At 35.8% G+C, this 18,556-nt stretch overlaps 1 protein-coding gene across 3 annotated transcripts in view; it reads left to right on the forward strand.

Moving 5' to 3' along the window:
- Nucleotides 1-18,556, forward strand: part of LOC123560681 (fibrocystin-L-like) — a 93,242-nt gene that overhangs the window by 38,078 nt on the left and 36,608 nt on the right. For all 3 annotated transcript variants that reach the window (XM_053553217.1, XM_053553220.1, XM_053553219.1), the window contains exon 12: nucleotides 2,269-2,799. In XM_053553217.1, the coding sequence (XP_053409192.1) occupies nucleotides 2,269-2,799 (531 nt within the window). The remainder of the gene's footprint in view (nucleotides 1-2,268; nucleotides 2,800-18,556) is intronic.

The raw sequence follows: 18,556 nt of genomic DNA on the forward strand, positions 1-18,556 counted from the left end.
GATGCCTTCATAGGTGTCCATATTTTACAAGCTCATCTTATTGTCGAGCCAGTTTGCGGAGAGCGAAGATATAGTCGTTCAAATTGCTACTCAGTGTGCATTAGTGCGTCCATCCGGATTTCTTTGTCCGGGCAATACTTTTTACATGCATGGAGCAATCTTGTTTATATTTGGCATGAATGTTTACCTTTCTTTCATGAAAGGATTTTAATATCACTTTGCAGAAATGTTTCTCATGATAACAAAACGTGTCATGCACAAATCCTGGACTCCTGGCTCAAAGGTCAATGTCTAAATATGAGGTCAAATGTCAACAGGACTTTTATTCCTGTCCAGTCCATAACTCAAATTGTGGGGTTAATGCAGAAAGGAGACATCTTCATATGAATAAAGAAGGCACTTGTCTCCTTTCTGCATTAACCCCACGAAATGTCAGATACAAGAATGGCTTTGTGCATAGCATTTCTTCTTCATGCATGGAGGGATTTCGATGTAAATTGGCATAGGTACTCTCTACCACGTGAAGATTTTTTTTTAGCAAGAATCATTCCCTAGGTCTAAGGTCAATATCACACTTTGAGGTTAAAATAACTTTGTCCGGGGCAAATTTTCTTCTTCATGCTTGGAGGGATTTTGATGTAACTTGGCACAAATTTTCACCACTTTTAGGCACCATTGTTTTAAGCTCACCTGAGCCAAAGGCTCATGGTGAGCTTTTGTGACCGCTCAATGTCCGTCGTGTGACGTGCGTCGTCCGTCCGTCAACATTTCTTAAAAAATCTTCTTCTTGAAAACCACTGGACAGAATTACATCAAACTTCACAAGAATGATATTTGGGTGGTCCCCTTTCAAAATTGTTCAAAGAATTGAATTCCATTAGAACTCTAGTTGTCATGGCAACAGAAAGGAAAAAACTTTAAAAATCTTCTTGTCCAAAACTGCAAGGGGTAGAGCCTTGATATTTGGCATGTGGCGTCATCTAATGGTCCTCTTTGAAGATTGTTCACATTATGCCCCTTGGGTGAAAAGAGGCCCCGCCCCGGGGGGGTCTCAAGTTTTACATAGACTTATATAGGACAAAACTTTAAAACTCTTCTTGTCTAAAACCACAAGAGCTAGGCCTTTAAAATTTGGTATGTAGCATTGCCTTGAGGTCCTCTACCAAAGTTGTTCAAATCATAACCCTGGAGTGAAAAGAGGCCATGCCCCGGGGTGTCCCATATATTACATAGACTTATATAGGGAAAAAAACTTTAAAAATCTTCTTCCTGAAACTGCAAGGCCTATGCTTTTGATATTTGGTATGTTGCATTGCCTTGTGGTCCTCTACCAAAATTGTTCAAATTATGCCCCTGGGGTTAAAAGAGCTCCTACCCTGGGGGTCCCAAATTTAACATAGACTTATATAGGGGAAAAATCCTCTTGTCTGAAAGTTCAAGGCATAGGCCATTGATATTTGGTATGTAGCATTGCTTAGTGGATGTCTAACAAGATTGTTCAAATTATTCCCCTGGGGTGAAAAGAGGCCTCACCCTGGGGGTCACTTGTTATATGAGTTATATAGGAATAAATACTTAAAATTATTAGATCAAATTTCCTAGACTGTTTGATTATAATTACCTGATGACCCAAAGTGATTAGGGGTCACCTGACTGTGACCTTATGACCTTGACCTACTGACCTACTTTCTTGCTTTTTAAGAGACAGCCTTGAAATTTGGATGACATGTACATTTTTGCACACCGATCTTAAAACTGACTTTCAGTGACCATAAATATGACCTACTGACCTACTTTCTAATATTTTAGCATCAGTTTGACATTTGAAACATGTGGCTCATATTACTCAGGTGAGCGATTCAGGATCATCATGACCCTCTTGTTTAGAATTACGTCCCTTTGTTTACTATAAATAGATTATATCGTAACTTATTTATTACTGTCCGTAGGGAAAAATTGAGACCAGTTTTCTGTGGTACAGCATGCATGTAAATCCAACTTTTAGGTGTATACTATAAATAAATTATATGATGTCTTTTTGATTATCGGCCAAAAATGCCGTATGAAAAGAGCTGTATGTTTTTATATATAAAAAGTTTAATCTAAGAGTTTTGTCATATCAGCATATTGCATATATAGTAGAATATTGTTTATTGACAGATATCAGTTCATTATGTTATACTGTAGTAGAGAGAATTAGGTGCCTTCCAGTGTGGGACTTTGTATTGCATGGCAATACTTTATTCACTTGTTTTTTTTCTATTTCAGCCATTTATTTCAGCAGTACCCAACCGGACCTAATCCGCTTCGCCTTGATTCGTGCTGGAGACGACAAGTGTGCGGTAGTCGCCTTATACTACCTGAATCCAAATCGAATTGACGTCTACATAGAAGATGGCACAAAACACGTGTTACCAACTAACGGGGAAATAGACGCCAATAACAATTTCAGGCTTAAAAACGAGGAAGGCGTCAGTTACATTCCTACTTGTTCTAATGACCACGGGTCTAACTATATAGATCGGGAAGCTCGTTTGATTTATTTCGTCATCAAGGGAGGCACAAGAACAATCTTTCTAAAACGTGCCAATGTGATTGTTGTTGCATTTGGTTTTCCATCCGTAAGCGAGGAGGATTTCTTCGATAGTGACAGAATGATACAAAATATAGCAGCCTTGTTGAATATTGCTGTAAATAAGATCAGGATTGTAAAGATCATTTCTGAAAGCTCAGGCAGGAGGCGGCGTGCAGCAGAGGGAATGACTGTTCTTTTTGAAATTGGTGATGGACCTACTGAGAGTAAGTTACTTCTTGAATATCATTGTACTTCAGTTTCGAAGAAAAGGGTCTAATCATAGTATTATTGTTTACCATACCAGTAGGCTGGACGGCCTGTTTGTTTGTCGCTTTTTACCCTTTGGTCTCAAATCAATCACTTAATACAGCCATAGATTTTCATAGACCGGCCATTGCCCCTGGTCCGATGAGTAAGTAAATCAAAGGTCAAGATCATACTGACATGAGGTCTGAAATCTGTTTCCGTAGCGGTTCAGGTTAAATAGATAAATATGTCTGTCTCTTTAACACAGTTTTTAGCTCGACTATCCGAAGAATAGGGGAGCTGTCCTACTCGCCCCGGCGTCGGCGTTAGCGTTAGCGTGAGCGTCACACAAATGTTAAAGTTTGCGTACCACCCCAAATATTTTCAAAGTCCATTGAGATATTGCTTTGATATTTTGCATACTTGTTTACCATCATGACCCCAGTCTGTTAAAAGGAGGAGGCAACTCTAACAAGCATTTTGACTGAATTATGGCCCCTTTTCGACTTAGAATAAATGCTAAAGTTTGCGTACCACCCCAAATATTTTCAAAGTCCATTGATATATTGCTTTCATATTTTGCATACTCGTTTATCATCATGACCCCAGTCTGTAATAAGGTGGATGCAACTCTATCAAGCATTTTGACTGAATTATGGCCCCTTTTCGACTTAGAATAAATGTTAAAGTTTGCGTACCACCCCAAATATTTTCAAAGTCCATTGAGATATTGCTTTCATATTTTGCATACTTGTTTACCATCATGACCCAGTCTGTAATAAGGAGGAGGCAACTCTGTCAAGCATTTTGACTGAATTATGACCCCTTTTTGACTTAGAATAAATGTTAAAGTTTGCGTACTACCACAAATATGTTCAAAGTCCATTGAGATATTGCTTTGATATTTTGCATACTTGTTTACCATCATAACCCCAGTCTGCAACTCTATTAAGCATTTTGACTGAATTATGGCCCCTTTTCGACTTAGAATATGCTTATTGTAATGTTATAGTTTTACTCATAGGTTATATTATACTATTGCACTGAGAATAGTCGAGCACGCTGTCCACTGACAGCTCTTGTTAATCACAATACTTTTTTTTCAAAAGTTATATTCAGATTTACTGAACCTTTTCCATTCTGTTAAAGCTACATCAACAGGTATTGTATAAATGTACTATTCAAATATTTACATATCGTCTCTTTAAAGCATGAACATCACCAAGTATTACTGAATATTGTTTTTGTTGTTTGGTTTGTTTTAGACTAGAAGTAATAATTTGCACTGGTTGTATTTATTGGCAGTCATTTTAAAGCGGCATGCCTCCAAATCGTTCGACAACAAAAAGTAAATATTTTTTTAGATATCTTGAAATAAATGCTATATTTCTTAAGAAGGCTTTAAAACTTAATTACTGACAAACTTTATGCTACGGAAACACCGGAGACTTTGCTGTTTTTACTACTTTTTACAATGAAAATCAAAAACGGTTTGTCACGCTTTTACTCCAGGTAAACTGTCTCGATTATTAATATCTATATTTTGAAGTCATTATTCACTACTTCAGCTATAGCACTATTGGTTACGACGACGGGAAAATGTCTTTATTGCGGCGGAGGTCCGGGGTTCGATTCCCGAAGCAGTCATCTTTTTTTTCTTGATTTGGAATTTTTAAAATATTTTAGAAACAATAAGTCATATTCTAATGTTCATAATATGACCAAATTTGAAAGAAAGATTATTTTTTAGCCAAATCTGGAGGCATGCTGCTTTAATTTTAGGTTTTTAAAGAAACAGATGATAAAATTAAGAGCAACCATAAAGATTCATTTGTTATTTTACTTGCAGGGTATAAAATGTCTTTCATTGGTCCTGGGTTTAATGTTATGACCAAAAATATTTGTTAATACTTGTGGTTGGCGGAGCGTAGGTTCGAACTCGTTACCCTTGGTTTCGTACTTCATTGTCTTGCCGCTGTGCCAATTTATACAAAAATTCCAACCCTTCATCATATCATTTACGTCACAAAGGCTAGAAAAACTACAAATGATAGTGCTCATGAAGGGGCATTTTTTTCTTCGAAATAATTGTAAACAGAAGAATTTAAAGGGAGTTGACTAAAACTTTAGTGGATGTGACTGTGTTTTGCAAACTTAGTTGAAATTGTATTACGCAAAAAGGCAAGGTTATACAGATGTTCACTTGTTCCGGCTTTTGTGTGCAAAAAGCAGACTGAAAACCAGTTATTTGTGTCAATGTATATCTAAGGCTGACTCTTTGAAGGCGGGGTGGAGGTGGAGGAATGGAGGATCGACGATTCTTTAAACATTAAACACATTAACAAACAAAGTAAGCTGTTGTGTTTATAGAATGTTAACTTGGTAATGTAAGTTGTTGTAAAATGATTATATGTCTGTGTTTGTTTAGGCTATAGTTTAAACATTGGGTTCGGTAAATGTACATGTGTAGTTAATACTGTATTTTAATGAAATTTTAGAAAATATAAATCTTATAAGTAATTATTGATATAAAGCGTCAGTTTATAATAATGTTAAGTCTGTATAAAATAGATCTTACAAAAGGAAAAACAGGAAGATACTCTCCAGGCTGTCCGAAAGCCGCGACAGTGGTCTCTAATAATATTTTGACGCTACCATGGTAAATGGTGCTTGCATTGTCTTTGGCACAACTGACAGCTGGAGCGCGTCTCCGAATCAGTGTAGTGTCAAACAAGCATAAATTAGCAAGTCAGCTATACTGTTGACAACCAGCTTTAAAATTATTTCTCAAATTGAAGTAGTCCCTAAGTAAATGTTTCATAGCTTATGTCTAGTACCCGGATATGGGTCTATCAAATTTTTCAGTAAAATTATTATGATGAGGATTTTCTTGACAGTAGTGCACCCTTATACAAAGTTGTATTTTAGTTTTGTAATCATTTTCATTGCAGAATTATAAAACTTATCATGTAGGAAAATGGGATACAATTGCATAGTTATCCGTTCTGTTGTTTTGTTCTCATTATTTTTTTCTCAGTATGTGTATTGTTCATGCCCATTTGTATTTTATGCATATCTGGACACTTTTTGTTCATCGTATAATTATTGTACATTTATAGCCTATAGTTTGATTTTGACATTTGACAGTTCAGTTTATATACTCGTCTGGCGATTAGGGAAATCAACGTCATTTAGGAAGGAACCACTATCGTTCTGAATAACATTACCTTAATAATGGACCGTTCCATTATTAAAAGTACAAAACCATTGTTGACTATAAACCACTACATCAACATTGTATAAGTTGTGCTAATACTATTGTACGACTGAGTGCAAATATTTTTACTGTTGGCTGGTAAGCCATACAATTAATGTTTTATCACATGTTTGACGTCGCGGGAGTGTCATAAAGCTGTTACATAAAAATAATAATACACTAGTGTAATAAAGCTTTGACGTTCACGTCGTCTAAAGTATACTGGAGACGTTTGTCAATTTGACTTGTTTACAGAAAGTAGATTTTTTGATGTTTCGACAGGAAAGGCTAACATGTGAATGTTCTAGTGACTTTCCATATTGAGTTTATTAAACTCATAGAAAAAAATTGATAAAATACTCGGCAGATCCTCGCATTTTTTAAAAAAAATTTTAGCTCGACTTATTCTACTCACCCACAGCTATCATTTAAAGGCATATAGCTTTGAAACTAATTTTTTTTCTAGATCAGTTACCAACCTCACTGGGTCAAGTCCCATAACTCTGACATGTATTTTGAGCAAATTATGCCCCCGTTTGAACTTAGAAAATCCTGGTAAAAGTTTTACATGCAAGTTACTATCTCCAAACCTTTTTGAATGCAGATATTGAATTGAAACTTCACATATGTCTTTGGGGTTATAAAAGTAGCTGATAGCATCAAGTCCTATAACTCTGACCTGCATTTTGCCAATATTATGCCCCCTTTTGAACTTAGAAAGTCATGGTTAAAGTTTGCGTGCAAGTACATACATCTATTGACGCATTCTCAGTTAACCTGGTCAATTGACGTCGCCGACGTGTAATATTATTTATTTCCACCTAAACAGATGATAGAAGTAATCACTGTTATTGTAAAGAACAACCTTTCCACCGAAAATTAATACTGGTTTAGTATATTTTGCATCAATTTCAGTTTGGCTCATAATGGTAAAAGGAAAGCATGGGTCTCAAAAACTCAATGTCGCCAGTAGATTTTTATTATATTTAAATAGTTGTATGTGTGCAAAACGTCCACAGTAGGTTAAACTTATGCATCGTTTTAGGTAATGGTATGCTAGGCTTTAGGAAGAGACATGAAAGTTTAAGAAAAGAATAAATTTTGTACATTTTTGTATCTAATTACGGTGGTATGTTTAGGACATATGTTATTTTTTTTTAAGATTAAATTATCTCGTGCGCACGACATCTTATCTTGAGCGATCAACATCTTATCTCGTGCGCACGACATCTTATCTCGAGCGATCAACATATTATCTCGTGCGCACAACATCTTATCTTGAGCGATCAACATCTTATATCGAGCGATCAACATATTATTTTGAGCGATCAACATCTTATCTCGAGCGATCAACATCTTATCTTGAGCGATCAACATATTATCTTGAGCGATCAACATCTTATCTCGTGCGGACGACATCTTATCGTGAGCGATCAACATCTTATCTCGAGCGATCAACATATTATCTTGAGCGATCAACATATTATCTTGAGCGATCAACATGTTATCTTGAGCGATCAACATATTATCTTGAGCGATCAACATCTTATCTCGAGCGATCAACATCTTATTTCGTGCGCACGACATCTTATCTTGAGCGGTCAACATCTTATTTCGAGCGATCAACATGTTATCTTGAGCGATCAACAAATTATCTCGAGCGATCAACATTTTATCCTGAGCGATCAACATATTATCTTGAGCGATCAACAAATTATCTTGAGCGATCAACATCTTATCTTGAGCGATCAACATATTATCTTGAGCGATCAACATCTTATCTCGAGCGATCAACATCTTATTTCGTGCGCACGACATCTTATCTTGAGCGATCAACATATTATCTCGAGCGATCAACATGTTATCTTGAGCGATCAACATATTATCTCGAGCGATCAACATCTTATCTTGAGCAATCAACATATTATCTCGAGCGATCAACATATTATCTTGAGCGATCAACATATTATCTTGAGCGATCAAAATCTTATATCGAGCGATCAACATATTATCTTGAGCGATCAACATCTTATTTCGTGCGCACGACATCTTATCTTGAGCGATCAACATCTTTTCTCGAGCGATCAACATATTATCTTGAGCGATCAACATATTATCTCGAGCGATCAACATGTTTTCTTGAGCGATCAACATATTATCTCGAGCGATCAACATATTATTTCGAGCGATCAACATGTTATCTTGAGCGATCAACATATTATCTCGAGCGATCAACATCTTATCTTGAGTGATCAACATATTATTTTGAGCGATCAACATCTTATCTCGTGCGATCAAAATCTTATATCGAGCGATCAACATATTATCTTGAGCGATCAACATATTATCTTGAGCGATCAGCATCTTATATCGAGCGATCAACATATTATCTTGAGCGATCAACATCTTATCTCGAGCGATCAACATCTTATTTCATGCGCACGACATCTTATCTTGAGCGATTAACATCTTATCTCGAGCGATCAACATATTATCTTGAGCGATCAACATCTTATCTCGAGCGATCAACATATTATCTTGAGCGATCAACATCTTATCTTGTGCGATCAACATCTTATCTCGAGCGCACGACATCTTATTTATATATATTTAGGCCCTTTGTGTGTGCATTTAGGTCATCAGTAAAACATACGGATAAGTTGTTAATTAGGGTCCCGCCTATTCCGCTGTTATTTAAATTTCCCACAAGTACATGTACAAGTTTATCACATCAATTGGGAAAGCAATGCATATAATTGGTCATCCTATCTTCAAAATCAAATGAACATAACCAATGATGCATACTGCATGTTAGAACAGCAACAAATTTCAGTTCGACTGATAAATTCGCGCAAAAAAGTTGCATGTTTGAATTAAGAGAAAACAAGAAAAATCGTTTAATATATGGGCGAAGTATGGAAGCCCTGGAGGGACAATTGATTTCCGTACTTCCCACTTCTGACTTCTAACTTTTGCACTTCTCACTTCCAACTTCTTGACTTCCTACTTCCTACTTCTAACGTCCGCACTTCTGACTTCTAACTTCCACACTTCTGACTTCCAACTTCCTGACTTTCGACTTCTGATTTCAAACTTCCGAACTTCTTACTTCCGACTTCTTGACTTCTAACTTCCTTCTTCTAACTTCCGCACTTCTGACTTCTAACTTCCGCACTTCTAACTTCCAGACTTTCGACTTCTGATTTCCAACTTCCAAACTTCTTAGTTCCGACTTTTTGACTTCTTACTTCCCTCTTCTAACTTCCGCACTTCTGACTTCTAACTTCCGCACTTCTGACTTCTAACTTCCTGCCTTTCGACTTCTGATTTCCAACTTCCACACTTCTTACTTCCGACTTCTTGACTTCTTACTTCCCTCTTCTAACTATCGCACTTCTGACTTCTAACTTTCACACTTCTGACTTCTAACTTCCTGACTTCTGACTTCCAACTTCGCACATCTGACTGCCAACTTTCCTTTTTTGGAAGTCGGAAGTAAGAAGTGTGGAAGTTGGAAGTCGGAAGTATGAAGTCAGGAAGCTGGAAGTCAGAAGTGGGAAGTTAGATGTCAAAAGTGCGAAAGTTAGAAGAAGGAAGTAAGAAGTGAAAAGTCGGAAGTAAGAAGTGTGGAAGTTGGATAAAGAAGTCGAAAGTCGGGAAGTTGGAAGTCAGAAGTGCGGAAGTTAGACGTCAGAAGTGTGGAAGTTAGACGTAGGAAGTAGGAAGTCAAGAAGTTGAAAGTGAGAAGTGCAAAAGTTAGAAGTCAGAAGTGGGAATTTCGGAAATCAGTTGTACCTCCAGGGCTTCCATAGCGAAGCCTACATACTACTTTTTTTGTCAAGGACTTAAATTTATTTCTTTACATCATCACTGATTTTTTGCTGCCTTTTTTATCATTTTCCGTATTTAAATGTCTAACCCTGCAAAAATGTGAAACGGTTATAAGTATAATCTAAATAAAAACAAAACGGTGGCAGCCGTATGTTTTTACTAATGATCTGAATTTACACAAAGGTCCTTAATAGATATTGATAAGATGACCAAGAAAAGATGTTGATCGCTCGAGAAAATATGTTGATCGCTCAAGATGATATGTTGATCGCTCAAGATAATATGTTGATCGCTCAAGATAAGATGTCGTGCGCACGAGATAAGATGTTGATCGCTCGAAATAATATGTTGATCGCTCAAGATAATATGTTGATCGCTCGAGATAAGATGTTGATCGCTCAAGATAATATGTTGATCGCTCAAGATAATATGTTGATCGCTCGAGAAAAGATGTTGATCGCTCAAGATAAGATGTCGTGCGCACGAAATAAGATGTTGATCGCTCAAAATAATATGTTGATCGTCCAAGATAAGATGTCGTGCGCACGAGATAAGATGTTGATCGCTCAAGATAAGATGTTGATCGCTCAAGATAATATGTTGATCGCTCGAGATAAGATGTTGATCGCTCGAGATAATATGTTGATCGTTCAAGATAATATGTTGATCGCTCAAGATAAGATGTTGATCGCTCAAGATAAGATGTCGTGCGCACGAAATAAGATGTTGATCGCTCAAGATAATATGTTGATCGCTCAAGATAATATGTTGATCGCTCAAGATAAGATGTTGATCGCTCAAGATAAGATGTCGTGCGCACGAGATAAGATGTTGATCGCTCAAGATAAGATGTCGTGCGCACGAAAAAAGATGTTGATCGCTGAAGATAATATGTTGATCGCTGAAGATAATATGTTGATCGCTCGAGATAAGATGTTGATCGCTCAAGATAAGATGTCGTGCGCACGAGATAAGATTTTGATCGCTCAGGATAATTTAATCTTAAAAAAAAAAATGCATGTCCTAAACATACCACCGTATCTAATAGTCCCATGTCGCCAAATTTTGGAAATCTACGGGACAAAAATACAAAATGGACCATATGTCGTTTGAGCATAATAATCCTAACATTTTATGTGATTTTCAAGAGCCTTATACATTGACAAGAATAAAAATTCATCACTTTACTGTGTGCAAAAATTTATATCTAAAACGTAATTTTTTATCTATAATCTACGAGGCTTGTTTTAAGGTACCACTGTCTTAATAACAACTTGCTTAAAACTGGTTTGATATGTCTAAAATAATACTTAGATCTTTGTTGGTTGAATATCTTATAGGTTATTGTTCTCGTTACTAAAAATCAAAGTGAAATTTTATATTGATTTCAGTTAAATATTCTGAACATAGTCTACGAGTCATAATCTATAAGACTAACCCCATCAGATGCTCGTTGAAAGACGTTACTTTTTGCCATTTGTAAAGTTCTTTATGTTCCTTTATACCCTCCTACTCAAACTAGGTGCATACAAATATCATCTGCATCCAGGATGTCTATTTGGTTAATATTTTGACTCTGGACAATGTACAGGCACAGAACCAAGATTTGTTACGAATTTTTCGAACAGTACTTTCGAAATCGCTTATCTTAGATAGATACTTTATATATTTACCTTCTTTCAAAACGTATAGCCAATGCTACTGCTGTTTCTATGTGGGCAGCTATTTTCATTGAAACGATGACCCGTATATTATAAAGAAATGTCCCGTAGATTAGGGGGTAGAATAGTGGAAAGTTTGACAATTATTGTTTAAGCCTTGTAGCAAATCCTTATTCTTCCCTTTCTGTAATGTTTTGCAGAAATCGTGAGTTCAGTAAAACACTTTTAAACACCTAAATTCGAGAATATGTTGCTTGCTTTTAGGACATTTAAGAAGCTAACAAAATATTATTATATTATTTAATATAATATTTTTAAATTAGAGCTCTACAAATTTATATTACAACATAGCTAGAATCCGTTAAATCATGGTCAACGATGACAGTTTAACATATCATATAGATCATATAGATGTATAATAAACGTTAACAATTCGCCGTAGTTATGTTTAATGTCTAGGTTTACTAAAAGTCAGTATAACTAAATGTAGAAAGTAAGAGTGATTAGTGAAATACGATAAGAAGAATGTCCAGTACATTATAGAGACAAGTAAACTTGTTTGTTCCTGAGTAACTTTTTTGCCATTAGATTGTCTGACCACACTCGGTTTACTACAGAATGACAATCAAAGCTGAATGCCTGAGTCGCTAATGATGATGTACTGACGTATAGTTACCAGTTTCAGTTTGTTTTAAAAAGTTTGTCTTAAAATTCATAACACAGTCATTTACCCAAATTTTAATCCGGAACAATACAAACTTATGCCATTCGTTTGAACAATATATTATACAATTGTGATGATCAAGACATTACAGCATTGGCAAGAATCTGCATGCATTTACGGTTAAAATTACTCTAATTTAATCTTTTATCATAAAAAAGTTGTTTAATTTCGCCAAAACATAACTTGCTTACTGTTTGATTGTCAAAATAAACTTAGATACATTTTGTTGGTGATTTTGTTATTGTTTCGACAAAATCAAAGAAATTAAATTATTTGTTAAATATCTGTAGTAACATAAACATACAGTAACCCATAGATTGCTTCTTGAAAACTTTATCTGTTTGCATTTGTAAATTCTTGTGTGTGTTTTAAACCCCACACAAAGTGCATACAAATATCATGCATCCGATGCTATTTGGTTAATATTTTGACTTGGAGAATTAAGGACAGAACCGGTGTTTTTCGCATATTTCGAAACGCATCTAGATAGATAATTTTTATTTTTCAAAAAAGCACTGTGCTATGCATTTCTAGTGCAGTATTTTATTAAAGATACGTTATTATAAAATTCTAATAGATAGTGGAAAGTTTGACATTATTTTTAAGACTTTACGCTAATCCTTTTCTTCCCTTTCTGCTAATTTTTTGCTTCGTGGATGTTACGCAAACCTTTCGAATAGCTGCGCATTTGCATAAAATACAAAATTATTTTATATTTTACATTGAGTATTTTGCAAATTAAGCTCTACAAAATATTACACATGTAGAATCTTTAATCTGGTCAACGAGGATCAGTTTAACATTCATATAATCATAAATTTAAAAAGTTACATTGCCGTAGTTAATGTTTAATGTCTAGTTTATAAAGTCAGTAAACTAACTTAAAGGTAAGATGATTATGAATACGTAGTAAAATGTCCAGTACATTTAGACAGAAACGTTGTTCTGGATGAAACTTTTCCATTAGATTTTACACATCGTTTACCAGATCAAAAAAATGTTAAAAGGGAGAACAAGAACACCGCAATGCGGAGCAATATACACCAGAAAGTATTATCTTTGACCCCGGAGACTTTGACCTTAAAGCAAGCCATCTGAAACCTGTGCTCAGCACGTCGTCTTGATTTGGTAAACAATTGTGTCAAGTTTTTAAAAAATATTTCAAGCAGTTCAAGAGTTACAGAGCGGACACGAAAAAAGTCATATGAACCCAAAGTGTGACCTTGACATGATCTTGAAGCAAGCCAATGCATCCAGAAAATATTTGCACTTTCTCCTGATGTGGTGAACGTTTCAGTCAGATGTCTTCAAAATCTTCAAAGATCAGTTACCAACCTCACTGGGTCAAGTCCCATAGCTCTGACATATATTTTGGGCAAATTATGGCCCGTTTTAGACTTAGAAAATTCAGGTTAAAGTTTTGCGTGCAAGTTACTATCTGCAGAACAAATACAGATATTAAATTGAAACTTTACATGTGCCTTCGAGGTTATAAAACTAGTTGATTGCATCAAAACCCATAACTCTGATATGCATTTTGGTGAAATTATATTCCCTTTTGAATATAAAACTTCTGGTTAAAGTTTTGCATAAACTCTATAGATATTTTAACATTTATGGTAATATTTTCCTGCTTCTGGTTCAATAATTCGAATAGTAGAGCATTGGCTGTCTTAGAGACTGCTCTTGTTTTTCAATTTGTAAATTCAGTATGAAAAGACACTCATGTAATATCCTCTATTTATCACATGTTTTAGTATAATAAAGCCATTAAATAAAAATGATAATACACTAGTGTAATAAAGCTTTGACATCTATAGAAGACGTTGGTCAAATATACTTATTTATATAGTAAAAGAATATAGAATGTTTGATATTTCAACAGGAAAAGCTAACATGTGATAAAAGAATATTACATTTGTGACTTTAGCCATAGCTTTCATAGAAGCGGCGGTTCCGCCACAGTGGTGGAGGATTCGTCACAGAAGCGGTGAATAAATATGGCCGGGTGAATGTATTTCCACTGTCATCGGTAAATTTTCTAATGAGTTTATCTTTAGTTGTTCACATTTGGCTAGAAACAACAAGTGAGCCTTATATGTACTAGATACAAGCTATAGTTCATTGCAAATCCTTGCCATTAATGTAAACACTTCTGAACAGTTAGATGTGGGACTGTTGATTTTGTAGAATTACGATTTAAGTTGTAATTTTTTTATAAAAAAGTGGCGTTTGAATTATAGCGTAAGTATGACACTATCAAACATCATTTATTCCATGAACTGGCAATGCAGGTATACGAAATAATTGGCCAAAAATGATTCCAGTGCAATGAAGGGTTGATACAATTGCAATGCTTTACGGTGTGTCCCATTCCTTTAATCAGTTCTGGACTTTAAACTTACATAAATTGTACTTTTCTGGGATTTGATTTGGTAACAGTCATTACATCACACTGACTAATAACTCAAGACTCCTTGTATAAATCACTAATCCATAGTTGCATAGTTTCTGAGCGACCACAGATACTTGCCTGTCCCGTATTTGCTTAAAAGCTTTTTATTGAAGCGATACCGTAATGCTAAACTTTCTTGTCAATATTTTTATTCACTGTAGATGATATACATAAAGCAATACGATATAATGTCAGTCAGAATGTTTTTCACATCCTGTTCCCAAACCAACGCCGAATTACTAGTATGAAAAAAGTTAGAAAGAAATGGATTTTAAACCCTGTGGTATCTCTGAAAAGAAAAGAAAGCATGATAAATTAACCCAATTATGAAAAACCTACACTTATATAACACAGCAGCTAAATAAACCACATTGTTGTGATATTCTATGGATATATTTCAACATATTTTTATGCCCCCGAAGAACTGGGCATATGAAAATTGCTCTGTCCGTCCGTCCCTCCGTGTGTCATGTAAATTCTTGTCCGGGTTATAACTCTTCCATTCATTAAGGGATTTTGAAACAACTTGGCATAAATGTTCCCCATAATGAAACGACGTGTCATGCGCAAGACCCAGACCCCTAGCTCCAAGGTTAAGGTCACACTTAGAGGTCAAAGGTTAACATGGTCTGTTTCGTGTCCGGTCCATAACTCTGCCATCCATGAAGGGATTTTGAAACAGCTTGGTATAAATGTTTACCATAATGAGAAGACGCGTCTTGCGCAATACCCAGACCCCTAGCTCCAAGATCAAGGTCACACTTAGAAGTCAAAGGTTAACAGGGTATGTTTTGTGTCCGGCCCATAACTCTGCCATTCATGAAAGGATTTTGAAATTACTTGGCATAAATGATCCTCATAATGAGACGACATGTCATGAGCAAGACCCAGACCTCTAGCTCCAAGGTCAATGTCACACTTAGAGGACAAAAGTTAACATAGTCTGTTTCTTATCCGGTCCGTAACTCTGTCATTGAAGGGATTTTGAAATTACTTGGCATAAATGTTCCCTATAATGAGATGAGTTGTCATTTGCAAGACCCACACCTCTAGCTCCAAGGTCAAGGTCACACTTAGAAGTCAAAGGTGTTTCTTGTCTGGTCCATAACTGTCATTTATCAAGGGATTTGAACATAATTTGACACAAATGTTAACTATATTGAAATGTGTCAAGTTTATGACCGATGCCTCTTAGGTCAAGGTCAAGGTCACAAAATGATGTGATTTCTTTTTTGCGCATACAACTGTGGCATTCTTTGGCCTACTTCGGGGGCATTTGTCACCAATTGTGACAGCTCTTGTTTTGTATATGATGTAAAAACTGGATCGGGTCAAACGTCTATTTTTTTAACATCCTATTCCCAAACCGACGCTGAATTACCACTATGAAAAATGTTAGAAAGAAAGTGGTTTTAAACCCTGTGGTATCTATGAAAAGAAAATAAAGCATAAGTTAACACAATTATGAAAAACCTACACTTATATAACACAGCAGCTAAATATACCACATTGTTATGATATTCTATGGGTCACATATTTTTATTGTATATGATTAAAAATCGGATCGGATCAAACGTTAATCAAATAAAGTCCATTGAAAGTTTGTTCATATATTTTTTGTGGATTGGGGGAGGGGGGAATGAAAGTTAAAAAAAGTTGTTTTTTATGCATTCATATTTTATAAACATACAAACGTCTAACAAAGAAGAGGATAGTAATAGGACTGGTCAGCCCGGTGTTAGTATAATGTGATCGGGTGGGGTATCATACCAAATGTCTACGGCATGATATTCCAGTGAGTCAGCACTACAAAGTTGGGCATTGTGCTCACTGCTACAAGTAGACACCATCGTTTATATGTCTCTCATCAAATTGTACAGAAGTGTTTACATTAATGGCAAGGAATAGTACAATAGTGGGCTTCTGCCTCACTTGCTGTTTCCAATTAAACTTGAAAACAAATAAATAAAACTTACCAATTAGATTCATCCGGCCATATTTATCCACTGCTTCTGCGACGAATCCTCCACCGTCACTGCGTTGGAACCACCCCATCTGCGAAAGCTAAGTCCAATGTAATAAGGAGTCTTGTTATTAGTATCAAGAACAGTATGAACTCCTATATATAAAGTTTTCTGTATATTTCTGTATGTTTTTTGTAGTATACCTTTCTATATATAGTAACAAGGCTGTGCATGTCAGAATCGTGTAAGTAAGCAATCCTGTTATAAACCGGGAACCTGTACAAATTCCAGTTATATAGTATCTTACCCTGTTGAAACAAAGAATGGTCTTAAATCAACTTAATACATAAATTGATGTGCTTACTGCTAATGCAGTCAATAAAATGTTAAGACATTAAGATATAGGTCCATGTTTCGGAAAAAAACGTTCGAATGTCATCAAATCATAGAAAGAAAGCATTGTCTTACATTAAAATTTAACAGCATATAAAACATTTATATTTTTCTACAAAACCATTGTCAATTTTATCATAAATATATTGAAGGGGCCACATTTCTGTACAGTTCAGCGCCTTTAAAAACACACCCTTTTTAAAAAGCTGTTACATGTCTTTGTTCTGATGCATTTGCAACCTTGCACGAGTGTTTAAACTTTACATAAGTTGGTAAAACATGTTTTTGACAAATGTTTATATTTGTTTCTTTACAAATGACATTTTTATGCCCCCGAAGGGAGGCATATAGTTTTTGAACCGTCTGTCGGTCTGTCAGTCTGTCCGCAATTTTCGTGTCCGGTTCATATCTTTGTCATCGATGGATGGATTTTCAAATAACTTGGTATGAATGTGTACCACAGTAAGACGACGTGTCGCACGCAAGACCCAGGTCCGTAGCTCAAAGGTCAAGGTCACACTTAGACGTTAAAGGTCATTTTCAATGATAGTGCATTCGTGTCCGGTCCATATCTTTGTCATCGATGGATGGATTTTCAAATAACTTGGCATGAATGTGTACCACAGTAAGACGACGTGTCGCGCGCAAAACCCAGGTCCGTAGCTCAAAGGTCAAGGTCACACTTAGACGTTAAAGGTCATATTTCATGATAGTGCATTGATAGGCGTGTCCGGTCCATATCTTTGTCATTCATGCATGGATTTTAAAATTATTGGGCATGAATGTGTACCACAGTAAGACGAGTTGTCTCGCGCAAGACCCAGGTCCGTAGGTCAAAGGTCCTAAACTCTAACATCGGCCATAACTATTCATTCAAAGTGCCATCGGGGGCATGTGTCATCCTATGGAGACAGCTTTTGTTATTTAAAGGGGGACAACTCATTTAGAATATTCTAAGTATCCAACTCTGTGGGACAGAACAGTAAAACTTGTATTGGACAGGTAGTTGTTTTTCAAGATGTTGTTCATTAAGTATTAAAACAGTTTGTTGTTTTGTGATATACTGCTAAACCTTAACACATTGTCTTGGCCTCAGGTATGTCACTGTCAATTTGTAACAAGATACTTTTATGTCTCAAAGTGTTAATGCAAATCATGTATAATTACAATCACAGAAATACAAAAGAATGCAGTTATTGTGTGGCACGTCTTTTTTATATTCAATAATTTGCAAAAGAGAGAGGAGCTATTATTGGTAAATCATGAAGAACTTTATTCGCGCAAGGGTCGCACCACGAAAGTCTTGTTCAAATTGTGCACCTATCAAAAATTCTTTTGTCCTGTGAAGTACTTCCCAAGATTAATTTGAGTAGAGTTTATTTTCCAGGTGCAATTTAAACCACTATCATGCCGACGCATTTTTATATGAAGTGTACATTCCATGACGTGAA

The sequence above is a fragment of the Mercenaria mercenaria genome, chromosome 10 (assembly GCF_021730395.1).
Source record: "Mercenaria mercenaria strain notata chromosome 10, MADL_Memer_1, whole genome shotgun sequence".
Lineage (NCBI taxonomy): Eukaryota > Metazoa > Mollusca > Bivalvia > Venerida > Veneridae > Mercenaria > Mercenaria mercenaria.